At 40.0% G+C, this 14,377-nt stretch overlaps 1 protein-coding gene across 6 annotated transcripts in view; it reads left to right on the plus strand.

Annotated features, from left to right (window-relative positions):
• The window catches only part of creb5b (cAMP responsive element binding protein 5b), a 37,993-nt gene that overhangs the window by 10,821 nt on the left and 12,795 nt on the right, over window positions 1–14,377 (plus strand). For all 6 annotated transcript variants that reach the window (XR_002918824.2, XR_002918825.2, XM_036215931.1 and 3 more), the window contains exons 6-7: window positions 9,880–10,006; window positions 11,278–11,388. Coding sequence is in view for 4 of the 6 variants with exons in the window: in XM_036215931.1 (XP_036071824.1) it covers window positions 9,880–10,006; window positions 11,278–11,388 (238 nt within the window). In the remaining 2 variants the exon portion in view is untranslated. The remainder of the gene's footprint in view (window positions 1–9,879; window positions 10,007–11,277; window positions 11,389–14,377) is intronic.

Genomic DNA, 14,377 nt, shown 5'->3' on the forward strand with positions numbered 1-14,377 from the left:
CTGATAAGCTTTATTGAAGAGTGTTCACATTGGACCCTGTAGGAAGAACACATTGTTTTTAAGTAAATTTTTCAGTTTATTTGGTATTTTTTGCAGGATTTTCTATAACTGTGTCGATCTCAAAGACTGCAAAATCTTACTGAACACAACCCATATTTCTTTGGTTGATTCATGTGTGAAAATGACTTCTCTTAAAATCCTGACCAACTGTTAACCATCAACCAAAGATACACAGTCAGTTCAGGTTTTGCTTTTTTTGATGCACAGAACAAAATATGGCTATGCAAGTCAAATTATTTGCTCGCTAACACACTATTCAGCATCTACTGACAGTCCGCTGCTCATATAATTCCAACTCCAACCACAGTTCAGACTTGTGCCTCATCACAAACGCTCACCTGCTCTGTCCTCGTGTAGTCCTGTGTAGATTTACAGCTTTAAGAGCTGGTGAATATTGGATGGAGGGCCCATTTCTAAGCCTGACTGACACCTTGTCAGCCTCATTGTTGAGACCAGGGATGGAATTTCATCTTCTTGGAGGAGTGGCAATCACAGCTAGTAACAGAGACATGGCTGCTTTTACCTGAGTTCACCTGTCATTCTGAACTCTTTACCCCAATAAAAGACAAACTCGCTGCTTCTCCTGACAGCCTCCGATCATCACACAACCTCGTCTGACTTGATGAAATAGTTGTGGTTTTATTGTTTGTTTGCATCATTCATAATGGTTGTACTCCAGAAGCACTAAAAAGCCTCTTTGAACATTTGCCAGAGTTTTCAAAATGTGCCTATGAAACTGTGTTTATGAAATCTTGACACATGGAAAAGGATGAGTAGATTCACATGAGGGAAGGTTGAGACGGAAATGTTCACACCAGCAGGAAAAAAGACAGAGGAAGCTCCCTCTGCTCAAAAGCAGTTCTTCCACAGGAAGACATTCGACTATAGTCCCTGTGAACAGAGTTTCTCTACAGTAGCTTCCTTCAAAGAGAACGCGTTAGACACTTCACAGGCGCCAAATCTGAAAAAATTGGGGAAGGCAGCTGAAGGTCAGATCAGTTTTCTGCTATAACCTGTACGGTTATCCTGTCAGGTCACTAAACTAAAACTAAAATCTGTTTAACTATGCAAAAAAGACAGTTGTGTAGGAATAACAAAGAGATTGCGTATGTGCTTATGCATCATTCAGTCTCCAGGCACTTCATGCAGCTCTGTTGTGATTGCCTCTAAATGAGATATCAAAGACAGTTTAATTCCGCTTCTATCTCCTTCCTCATTTTGCTCCTCTGCTCTGCTGAGTGCGAGCATCCGATGAATTAGGATAACAAGTCATTTTCATTGCTCCACAATGTTTACTAAAGAGCTTTGAGGCTTGGAATCAATTAGGATTGGCTTTCCTCAAGTCCATTTACTTTAGATCTGCACCGAGCCTGCAGCTGTGAAACCTGAGGACTCCTCTCCTCTCCTTGAATTTTTTTTCCCTTCTCCTTCTCTTCTGCCCCGAGTCCTTAAACGAAATCTTCGGGGAGCCGCGCTGACACAAACCAGTGTTAAAATCAGGTATGAGAAACGGCCAGCAGATCTTAATGTCACGGATATCATTATCATACAAAGGAAAGTGGTGTCCAACGGCTGCGAACGCTCTCTGCTTCGTGATTGGAAACATCTGGCGCTGAGTTATGTCAGAGTTAAATGTGTTGGACATTACTAGTTTAACATGTGAGATGCAACACGGTGAGGAAACCTCAACCTTTTGACTTTTAAAAGCCAATGTGTGAATAGATCTGTGTGGGCACGAGGCATTGACATTTTTTGTGGAAAAACAGCAAAAATCAGTTCAGTTTTTGCTTTTCTCTTAGCTCCAATAAGCTAAATTTGTGGATTTTTAAGATAAAGTTAATCCTATAGTAATACCTATGAAAACATATCTACTTGGATATTAGTTGCAAAAAAAAAAAAATAAATAATGCAATGCACTACAATCAATATTTACATTTTCATGCTGCTGTGTACTTTCCAGAGACCTGAACCTTCGTCAACTTACATGCATATATTGCAAAATTAAAGGGGGCTAAAATATTTTTAAAAGACTTACTAACCCCATGTGAACCTTAAATGTGTGATCACCAAAACCATCGATAGATGATGTCAGAAGCTTATGCTAAAAGTCATCTAACCACCAAGTTATTTTTCCATTTTGAGGGCCGTTTCCAAATAGATATATGTTTTGCTCAACTGTTTATATTTTTTTTTTTTTTTTGTATCCATTTGCAGTTGGCAGTTTCTACCCATACTCTGGGGCTGGGAGGATTTAGCTCTATAGTTGTATTGATGGTTTCATTGGTTGGTTTCAGGGTGCACTGCATGCAATGCTACATCATCTCATATCATTTGAGCTTGAAGGAAGTGTATTTGTGGTTTTGTTTCCCATGCTGCTTTAAATGCTCAGTAGTTTTCACACCTTAGCCGCCCAGATACTTGTGGTCCATGTTTTTGCCTTTAGAGGAAGTTGCACAAATAGATGATGGTCTTCGCGCCTTCTGAGCAGCAATATTTCTTGCAGAGCTCCGGCTCGTATACATATTTGTTTTAAACATCCTGTGCTTTGTTTTTTTCTCTTTACAAAGGCATTTTGTAGAGTGCTTGCTAGTTTGGTAAAATGACCTGTCAAATCATTTTGGTATAGTACCCACAGTTCTTTTTTTATTTCTTTTTATTTTTTTTCAGGAAAGATGAGGAATTCATGAGCATTCATACAGATTTGGTTCCCGCCTGTGTGTCAGAGTGTCCTTGGGCGAGACACTGAACCCCACATGGCTTCTGGTGTCAGTGTTAGGCATGTGTGTGAATGTGTGTGTGTGCATGGGTAAGTGAGATTGTGATTGTGTGATTGTGAGGCGCTTTGGGCCCTCAAGAAAGGTAGAAAAGTGCTGTATAAGTCATGGCGGGGGAAAAAATACATTTTTAGATGCATCCATTATGATCCATAAACAATTCTGAATTATTTTATATATTTTAAATGATCAATAATTGAAAGTTATTAATGTTAAAATGTGACATCCTGTTTAAGGTTGTTAAGTTCAGGGAACAATTTTTCCTTTTGATGATGTGAAAGATTTTTGATTATCAAAAGAAATCCTTTTCATGTCAGAATTTTTATTTTCTCAGTAAAAGTTAAGCAAATAAAGGAGCCACACATCCTTTAGAAAAAGAAGGATTTGTGTTTATGTTATTGGTATTTTTATGAGAAATATAAATACACGAGTATTTATTGGCATTTAGAGAAAGTTCCAAATATGAAACAGTTTATAACTTTTATTAGAGGTTCACTAGACTTCCTTTCAAAATAAAATACTTTTTCAGTCACAAAGAGACAAATTAAGCAAATCTAGTGGTAGGTAGTGTTACGTCAGCATTAAAAATATATATATATATATATATTTTTAAATGTTTGTAGTGTTTCTTACCCAGAAACTTTTCAAATTAAAACCGAGCTCATTAACTATATTATTTGAACCATGAGGCAGAGTAAGACACTGGAATTTGTCAAAATGTTTAGTTCTCGATTATCTAACCACTATGGCTTCTGTGCTTTGGAGGTTCGCAGAGTGATACATTTTTTTTTAACTTTTTTTTCTAACTTCACTTTACAGTGATTTTTTTAAACTAAAAACATTGATTTTTCTTTATCAAGAGAGCCACCATTGAAGGGTAAAAGAGCCAGACGTGGCTCTGGAGGTTACAGACCTCTGATCAAGTGTTTTGTAGTAAAGAGAAACATTTCTAAAAAAAAATACAGATCTGAATGCACTGATAATTGTTTAATGATCAAATGGAAAAGGTGTCTCGACTTTCCAAACTCTATATACCCCATTTACCACAAAGTTTAACAGTAGATTATCAAGCTGTTTTTTGAAAATATTCTTTCTTCTGCATTAAACATGGAATTATTAATCAATGTAATTTATTAATCGATTTATTTTCCTACACGATCCAACCAGATCAATCTATCTGAGGCAAGCTTTTAATGGAATCATAATACCGTTATAAAACAGTTTCAAAATAAAATAAACTGATGATACCACTTTGGTTGAGACATGGTAGGTTTATTTTACTATGACATAAAAATGACCATCACAGCAGGCTAAAGACGTGTAATCATTTCATAATTACAGCCCAGTGTGTGCAAACACTTGGAATTTTGTAGACATATGACCATACAGTGTGGTATAATGTTCTAACAATTTTGAAGTGTTTAAACAGCAGTGGGCTGAACTTTTCTGAAACTAAAATGTGAATAGATTTGACAGTAACTCTTGTTTACTTGTTTGTTTGTTCACATATTGAATTTACACTTGAAGAAATCTGTAAACCTTCCCCTGCTCTGTTCAGTAGCAGGTATTTATCTCTGAATCCCACTTGTTGAAGTTTTGGCTAAAGATGTCTAGGATTGACTTTAGGTCAGTGAATCGGATCGAATCGGATCATTCAAAATGAACCAATGATATCGAGTACGAATCGTTTCAAAAGTCACAAATTATGATGTGAATCAAATCATTGTTATTTGTTACAACACTTAAAAATATGACAAAAAACACACAACTATTTCAAACTCATTACAGAAATAATGAAATACATGATTTGAAAATAGAATACAAACAAACAAAAACAATACAGTTATGTCACATTTGATTCATTAATTTTTTGTAATTAATAACTAAAGTCAGTAGAGTTTGATTTATTGCCTGAAAATGAGTGGGAAGATGCAAACTTATACATAACTAAAAGTTTTAAGAGGTGTAGTTACTAATATTTGACATTGATTCTGAAACAAAAAAGTTAATATGATATTGTCACAGAGTGATATAAAGTTTACTAACTCCTTTAGTTTGAGTGACAGTTTATTAGTGCAGAGAAACCGAGGCTTCACTCAACTTCACAGGCAGAACAATGTTCCCTTTATTATTGTTTACAACTTAAATTCACAAAACTGTCATAAGACACGACGTGTTTCCCATGAAGACACTCTCTTTATTTATTAGTCAATGTGTATAAATTGTAGGTTCACTGCTAAATTAATAGGCAGCAGGTAGATGAACGCACAGAGCAATCAGCTGAAAAACTGCAAGAAGAAAGAAAGAGGGGAAAAGCAGGATGTACATCTGACCTGAATTAAGATGAGCTCATTGTGTACTGCAGTGGGTTTAATAGTGCGTTTGTCGAGGAACGCCCAGAATCTGTTCCCTCTCATTCCAGCGGGTCTGTGTCATCCCTGCCCCGGGGCCACCACACATGCAGGCTCCTGCAAAAGCAACTCACACACTGGGATGTGCCTCTCAGCTGCGGAGAGCGCTGGGATCACAACACGAGGATGTGTGGAAAAGGAGGGATCAGAGGTGGCCAGGGAGGAGGAAAAATGGGATCAGAGGTAGATGGGGGGGAGAGGAAAAGGGTATTAGGAGACAGATTGGGGATGTGGAAATGGGGGGATCAGGTGGAGAAGAGCTTTAGCAAGATGGAAACCAGTTGGGTGGATGAGAGGATGGGACCATTGTTTGCACAAGAAAAGGGAAAAGACGGATCGTGTTTGGATGTGGATGAAATCGGTGAGGATGAAGAGATCAGAGCTATGGTGAAAGGTGACAAAAAGTCGATTTTAGATGAAAAACGCCACATGTGGAAAGTAATTGGAAACACAAGGAGGTGTATGTCAGCTGTTACATAAACAGTCAGGTTACAAACATGACTCGTTACCTGATTCAGAATGACTGCAGAGCTTACAGGTCCCGACTTGAAAAGCATCACTCCTATCTTCAACCAGTGACATCTGATGTTGAACATCATGTTTGATGAATAATTCATAAGCATTCCTGAGATATATTCTGGCACAGATTTACTCGAAGCCCCCCCAATACGAGGACAAATCCCGTGAAGCCCCCTCCCAGCATCCATCTCTTCACTTGCCCACTAATAAAAGTCAGCTTGTGTTGTAACCCATTACTGCTGATTTATTTGATCAGATTCATATTATTTCCTTAGTCCAAACCCTGTGGCACTCTCCTCCCACCAGTGATTAAAGGCAGTAAATCAGGGGCAGGTCCTGTGTAGTGTTTACCCAAAGAGCCAGGCAGCTGCAAGCTGTTTGAGGCCCTTGTTTCTCTCTCTGTTTACCTCTGTTTCCATGGTGACTGCACCACCATCTCCCAAATGTCTGGAACTTGGCCCTGGGATGTTTTGGTTACGTTCAAAAGTTTTTCGCTGCTGTGTCTACCCATAACTAGCAGTGACTTCACCCTGCGAGGAGCCAGTGCAGTGATGTTGGATGAGTCGCAGAGGGAAAGAGGGAAAAAGGAGTAGAGGAGGGAGGGACAAAATCAAGGGGTAGGCAGGCACTGGGTGGGGGGAGGGCGAAAAGCCAAGAGCATTACATCATTGCTGGAGCCAATTCAAAAAGGGAAGGATGTGAGTCAGTGAACTGACTGCACCTCTCTCCTTCTCTCGCTCCTTTCGGATGATGGCCAAGCCTCTTGTGTTGAGGACCATCGCACTTGAGTTGACTGGGACAGTTAAGCATTGTGTGTGTGCAGGTTAACTAACTAGAGGCATACTCTAAACTGTACTGGAGAGGACAAATGAAGATGAATAAACCAAGGGAGGAAATGATTCAAGTCAGGAAGAGGATCACAGTGGGGTGAAGGTGGGAAGAGGTTTGTGGTAGATCTGTGATTGTGGGGGATCCAGCCCGAGAAGAGGCACTCGGTAATGTGAGAGTGCAGAGACAGGACAGCATAGTGTCTACCTGCTGCCTCCTGGGGCCCAAAAGCCCCTCAGTGGAGCCGCAGGCTGTCATTACTTCTTTATGCACACACACAAACACATGCTCATAATGTTACACACATGCACTTATCTTGTTTTCATGAGTGGACAAAAATTGCCGGCAAATTCCAGCTCCACAGGTTTAAGTTTGTGCCTAAAAGATTCACAATCATAAACACCTGAGATGTCAGACATCGTGAAACAATAAAAAAACAGTTTTCTATCTTAGATTTTTCTTTATAAGCAGCTGCTGCCAAGGTTTATGTCAAGTTTATGTCAAGACGAGTCAGTCAGCACAATGAAATTGTAGTCTAAGCAAGAATAATAAGCATTTATTCAATGATTAGGAAGGTTTTTTTTTTTTTTTAGAAAATATTGGATAAAGTCAGCATAGACTTTCAGATCATTTTATATTATTATTATTATTAATAACGGATCGATGTTATCTTGCATAATTGTGACAGGATATATTTTATGGAGGGCAAAATCTTTTGGGATATTTATATTTTCATTTTTTTTTCATATAAAATGACCTACAAGTAAAAAAATTGAAAGTTTTTCACTTTTAACGTCTTTCTGACTTATATTATTTTGACAGAATATTTTATTATGGAGAGTAAAATATTGAAAGTTATTTAAGTTTTTAGTTGATTTATTCTAGAATAATATTCCTGTCACTTTTTATTCATATTTATGTTTAAAAAGTTACATTTTTAAAGTTTAGAAATGTTTTTTTATTTTTTATTTGTTCAATAAATGTTTGTCCTGTTCATCCTACTGTGAGTTTTGGATTTTGGCGCCCTGTGTGATTGAGTTTGACACCCCTGGTTTAGTTGATACCCATTCACAGGAGTTGCAGTTAAACAACTGGTTTTTCTCTCAACTGGATAAGCAGGTTGTGTTTTGCAGCACATGGTGATGACAGATAGAGCTTGTTACAGAGCTGCAGCAGTAAAACGTGCACATTTGGCGTGCTGCGCTCTCTAAAGCCAGAGCCTGACAGAACTGTGGTGTCTCCTGCCTGTATGTGATACAAATGTCTCTCTTCATCTGTTTCATGAAACCTGATTTCTTTGCTGTAAAAGTATTCGGCTTGAATCTTTTTGCATGTTTACCTGTGCAGGTTTTATTTGTAGCTTCCATAATTCAAAATAATACATTGATTTGTTGGTAGTTTTAAATGATAATACTTTAAATCCTATCATAAACAAAGAGTTTAATTTATCATGCAGGGCAAACATTTGCAACACACAGGAAGGAAATGTTTGTAGAACATTAGAAAAACAATACCGCAAATTATTTGAGATGGTCTAATCTGTTATTTAAAAACGATTGTCATTTCAGCCTCTGCTGCAGCATCCAAAAATGGTAACTGAAACTATAGTAAGAAGGAAGCCAGAAGGCTGTTTTTAGAGCATCTGATTGGATGAGGGTGCATTGGTGCTGTTGCATGACAGCAATGAATATGTCTTAATCCACACACGTTCAATGCTGAACGTCAATAAATATTCTGTGTGGCCAGGTTTTCTTCAACTGCTTCTTGCTAGTGAAAGATAAACAGTTTTGCTTTTTAACACATTTTTGACCACAGCTTCAGAAAACCACCGCCATGGGATTGTTGTTTTATCGAGTCCAAATGTTGAGAGAAACCGAGAAACCGCCACAACACACACCTTCACCACTTTCCCATGTGGAAATATTTGGATTCCCATCGTTGCTCAGATGTCACATGTGCCTTTAAATAAGTGTGATTGTGATAAATTGGGACGCTGGACAGGAGTGACACACAGTCAGGATGGTAATGATCCAGTTTGTGTGTGGAGCAATCTAAAGCGTCTGGAGTGTAAATGCACAAATTTAGGTCTGGAAAAATACAGGTATTTTTTCAGGTGGTGCAGCTTTTTTTTTCACTGCTTTCTTACTCACTTTGAATTTTGTCCATTGATCACATTGGATGTAGCTGACCAAAATGTTTCTCGCTTGTCCTCCTTAATGCTCTGCGGAAGCTGATCTGTATTGACTGGCGAGCAGCGGTGTTCATCATGATGATACAGATAATGGGAGAATTATTGATTCTTCTGCAGGCTATTCAAGAGGTGCTATCAGAATAAACAGTAACTCTTTGCAGGTAGATGTAGCAGCGCCCTGCAGCTGGTGTTTATACTAGCCGGGATTTGGTGGTATTTGTATAAATGATGTCAATGCGAGCAGATGTTTCAAGTGTGGGTGTTGGACTGGTGCAGCTCAGAGCCACTGACTGAGACAGGTCCGCTGTCATTATTTTGAGCTCAGTCTGGGCCTCTGTGAGAGTGATTTGTGGAGTATGACTGTCAGCATGTGTTTGTGGTCAATGGAGACTTTCTGTTTCAGGATTTCCAGTCAAATTCCCTAAATTAGATTATCTTTATTCTCATCCTATATAGTTGTGAAGTAAAGTATTTTGTAATTGTCATCAAGCATCCGGACTACTAGGTTTTCAAAACTGATTTATTGAAATCGAAACAATGTTTATTTACTAAATGCAAAATCAATCGTCCATTAAAGTCATTTTTTATATTTTTAGTGTTTTTGTTTTTAATTTACAGTTAAATTGTCTCTTTTTAATTTTATTGTTAAAAGTAAAAAAATCCAGTTAAAATAACAAATTTACAATATTTTGAGGTATCTTTATTAAAAACATTATTTTTTTAAATCATTTTGTAAACTCAATAGATTTAATAAAAAAAAAATCACACAAAGATTATTTTCTTTTGCCATTTATAATAAAAATGTAGCCATTTTTTGTTTTGATTATCCTCCTTTATAAAGTATTTTAAACTTTCTTTTTCAAAGTTTACATGAACTAAAATGTTCTAGATTTAATCTGTTTTTTTAAAGCATGTCTGACACTGCAACTTTTAATTGAACTGTTTCAAAAAAATGGAAACACAGTTCTTCACAATCCTTTATTTAAATCAGTTTTTTTATTGCACATGTCTTTGTGCTACACAGCATAAACGGTGTTATACTCAGCATAACTATCAAAACATTCCAGCACTTATTTGTGTGTGCACGTGCTTCCAGACCTGTCCCCGGCTCTCTGTCCTCACTGCTGCACCTACGGAACAGACAGAGACAGCCTCTGCCAGCCTCCATGCCTGGAACGCTGCCAGACCCGACCATGCCGGGCTCCTCTGCTGTGTTGATGCCTGTGAGTACACCGAACGATCCTGTTCACTAATGAATGCATCCAGAAACAGAATCAGATACCCAACCTGTGACAGTCCACTGCATTTAACTGAATATAAACTGTTTTATCTGTTTATGAAATTACTCAAAATCCATTTTCAAATTTATGTGTTGTTAAAGTGGAGATAAAAGGTCCTGTATTTGGCCTAAAGCTTCTAAGTCAAAAGTCAAATCAGGAATTTTGTTGTGGAGTCGGAGTGAAAGGCCCCACTTTTTGATGTACGACTCAAACATTATCTACAAATAGAAGATGTGCAATTCAGACAAACCTCCAAATTTCTAGCGATGTGACTTGTGGTCTTAGCGTAGCACCAGACCTCTCACGCCCAGTCGTATGGAAAAATCCCACCCATGTTTATTAAATTAAAAGCAAAGTGATTTGGGGCGAGATTGACGGTCCAGGAAAGGGGTGCAGGTTTGGGTGATATTTTTACACAAAACACACTTAGTGCAATTAAGTCTGTGTGTCAGGTTGGGGACCTCGGCCTCTGTGGACGCACAGGGAGGAGGAGGAGGGTCAGGCAAGTGGGGGGGGGCAGCTTCTCGCTTCTCAACCAGTGAGAGTTCAGCAGCTGGATACACACGCACACTTAGCGTCAACTGAGCCCCTTAAACAAAGGTTTCTTCTTTCCTGCTTACATTGCATGGCCACCACGACTCACATTATCAGCCCGCGCAGGTGACCTTTCACCCCTGTCGGCTTACCCAGCTGATTTCCTTGCATTCAGGTTTCAGCCGTGCTGTGTGACCAGTCCGACCGGGGTCAGTCAAAAGACAGCACACAAACATTGACTGTTAAAACGGAATCATATATCATGGATCTCATATATATATATTTATACATATAAACATATATATAAGTATATATACATGAGGCTGACAAAAGCTCACTAGGCCATCGAAAACATACCCATGTTGCATGGGTTTCCTGTGTTAAGTCCCTCTATTCTGGCTTCCTGTTTCACAGCAGCTCCAGTTATTATCACTCTATGTTGTGCACAGGTTACCCTGTCATGTGAACCAAGCCCCTCATGTCTTCTCATCCTCTGTTGTTCATCAGAGGAAACGCCTCACACTTTAACGCTCGACCTTTTATCTTAAAATCAGTGATGACATCTCGTCAGGATGTGAAGAGCCTCCATAAACAGAGCAAAAACACTAATGGATAACTTAAGTGTTTGTGGTTTTCAGAAGGTCAAATTTGGACTGTTTCCATATCGTTGTCGTCTTCAGATGGAGAGACAGATGTCTATGGGTTCCAATATGATGGGCATGCAAAGCCCCGCCCACAGCAACTCCTGCTCCTCCACTCACATTCCCTCCATGCACTCAGAAGCCAAACTGGTGAGTATACGCAAGTATTCACATGGACACACGCACATATGTTGCAACTTTCTTTTCCACTCGGCTCTGCCAGCAAAGCTGCGCTCTTAGGCCTGTGTGGATTTCATCATCTGGTGTGTAATCAAAGCTGCGCCTGAACCTGCCAGTGCAGCGCTGGAGACTCGCTGGAATAATGGGGCCTTTATGCGAACGCGGCTCGACTGCCCACTGACTGCCTGATGTATATCTTAATGTACAGAACATGTTCTGTAAGTCCTGTAACTTGTTAGCACTGGTTCAACACAGTGGGAAAAAAATCAAATGACCTCATCTTTTACAAAGCAGGCAGTTATAGCCAAAGGAGTGACCAAGGAATAAAGTAAAGAAATATGATTGGTTATAAAGTTCAAGACATATTAAAAAATTACTAGTTAATAACCTGAAGAAAAGTCTTTTTTTTCTTTCCAGGCTAGAAACGCTGCCCCCTTAAAAGAAGACAGCCTGTCCAGTCAGTTCAGTTCAGTAGATAGGGGCTGATTAATACCATAGCAACAACCAATTGTTGCTTTCAAAATAAATGGGAAGAGTCATAACTTGGGTTTCAAAAAGATCACACCTCTTTGTGCTCAAAGAGGCTCGCAGATAGCCGAGTTTTGTGGGGAGAAACGTCTGGTAGAGAACGAGGAGGTAGCAGAGGTCATTAGAAGAGTTATTGCTCTGATAGTGGAGAGTGGGAGCAGTCCCAGGGCATTTAATTCTCCCTCTTCCTCATGCTCTTTCAAGATTGATCGCCTTTGTAGTCTTTTGAGTCTCCTCAGCTGTTCCTATGGTAACACACTGGGGTAACACAATATTAGTGTATTAGGCTTATCTCTCCTCTGGCCGTCATCCAGACACATCTTACTCTTCGCTACCCCCCCCACCCCCTCTCCTATCTGTGTAATTGAATTGTAAATGCTCTGTTAGCTCTCCTCTAAACATATGCACTCACTAAATGGCTGCAGGCCCCTTTACCGCGCAACTTTCTGGTTACTATTCGGACACGAGGTGCAGCTTGGAAATGCGCACCGATTGAGATTCTGTCTAATCGCCACTGATGGAATGCCACGATTGTGGCCAAAAAGTGAGAGACTAATTGTGTTATCTGGGTGCGATCTCCAGAATAGTTTTCATAAGCATGGTCAGGGTCTCTAATGTCTGTAATATCCTCGCTCGGGCCAGGTCGATAAATACGGCTTCGCTATCGGGTAACTGGGCCATGATCAGGCCCATGTGTCCCCAGCGACGTTCTCAATCCGGCTCTAATCGCATTACCCCTACGATGTTGACTTTCCTCCAATGGGAAATCTCCGCACTGTAACCCCACACCTCCGAGGAGCGGACCCGGATACACTCTTTCTGCTCAACGTTTACACAGCCAGAGCAAAAAGGAGGAGACAGAGTGGGGCTTTGATAGGCATGATGGATAAGATAGACGGGAAAAGCAGGGGAGTTGAAAGGTGAGAAACGGTATTGATGTTCTAACAAACCAGAGTGAGCAAAACTTTTTTCTACTCTTTGCTTTTGTGTGCATTCTACTCATATATGTGATTGTTTGGTAGAATTTTTGCAATTGTAAGCATTGGTTGTAGAATTATGACCTCCCCTGCCAAAGAAAACACGCCCAGAGCCCGGGCTAATGAAGGCTAATTGATTTTGTGGTGGGCCAGAGCAGTAGGGAGGCCTGTCTCTGGTGTAAATAGTTAATGAGCCAAAGGACTGCTGTGGCCCCTGGGGGACTCATATCTCACTCTCAGCTCTCTGTTTGTGCTCTGTGGGTCAAAGACTGTATCTGCATCACTGCCTTTATTTTGCTGCCGAGATTTTCCCCTTAAGTGCCATCATTTAAGTGGTGCAACACAGCCTGATAGAGGAATAATTGGCTCGTATGCTTTCCTTAATGCTTCAAGTTTGCCGTCTGGGGGTGTTTCTAAGAGCGGAATGCTTTATGAGCTTTGGTTCTTTTTTCTTCTTCTGAAGGACAGGGTACTCATGGTGCCGGGTGTGGTTGAGTTCTGCTCTGTTGTGGTCTGGGGAATTGAATGGTGCGTGTTGTGCGCTGGAGGTTGTGGGATAACTGACCCTTGCAGTGCAGAGGAAACACAGCAGAGACGAGGCCAAGTTCCACAGCACGCCAGCCAAGCCATTACATCACCACTTAGGGCCAGCTCTCCACAGGGCCTTGCAAACATTCGTGTACATGCAGGCTGCTGCCCTCGCATGGGGACGTGCACCTCCAAAGCCACAACACGCCGAGAGAGAGACGCTTCAGTACTTGTGGCAAGCCATTAACATCCATGCATGCTGAGGAAACAGTATCAACATGTCACTTCTCCCTACAAACATTCATTTTACGCTCTGATTGTTTGAGATCTTTCACGTGTGGAGGTTGGTACTCATGAGGATCGGTTTAATCGGAAAGACCGAACAAGTCTTATCGTGTTTTTTTTGTTTTTTTTCCAAAACACATCTGTAAAAGCTCACAGCAGCACGACTTAAGTCAAGCCAGTAAGCAGTGAACTTTTGCACTGATTTTTTTTTTTTTGTCTTTGAACGAGCGCCACGCTTTCCGCACATCCTGCCTGCGTTCTAATTTCAGACAGAACAGCCTTGAAACTTTTAGCTGCTGCTGCATAAAAATGTGTTACTTATTATCTCCCAATTATTTATTGTTTACATTGTTACCAAGGACAATAAATTTGTCACTAAGGTGGTGAGATTTTTATGCAGTAAACAATACTATATGTTCATTCACCACAGCCTGCGTGGAACTGGCACTCGATCGGTGAATGACATAATTCCTGGCATCCTCTAAATATGCTCCTTTTTCTCTAGAAGGAGGGGAAAAAATTGCAATTTTCTTGAACAAAAATACATGATTTGCACATTAGTGGGGTTAAAATGAATATAATTCTATTTCTTGAAGATCACATGTTTAAGTGGTAGCTGTAGAGTTGCAGCATCCATAAGG

The sequence above is a fragment of the Oryzias melastigma genome, linkage group LG16 (assembly GCF_002922805.2).
Source record: "Oryzias melastigma strain HK-1 linkage group LG16, ASM292280v2, whole genome shotgun sequence".
Taxonomy (NCBI): domain Eukaryota; kingdom Metazoa; phylum Chordata; class Actinopteri; order Beloniformes; family Adrianichthyidae; genus Oryzias; species Oryzias melastigma.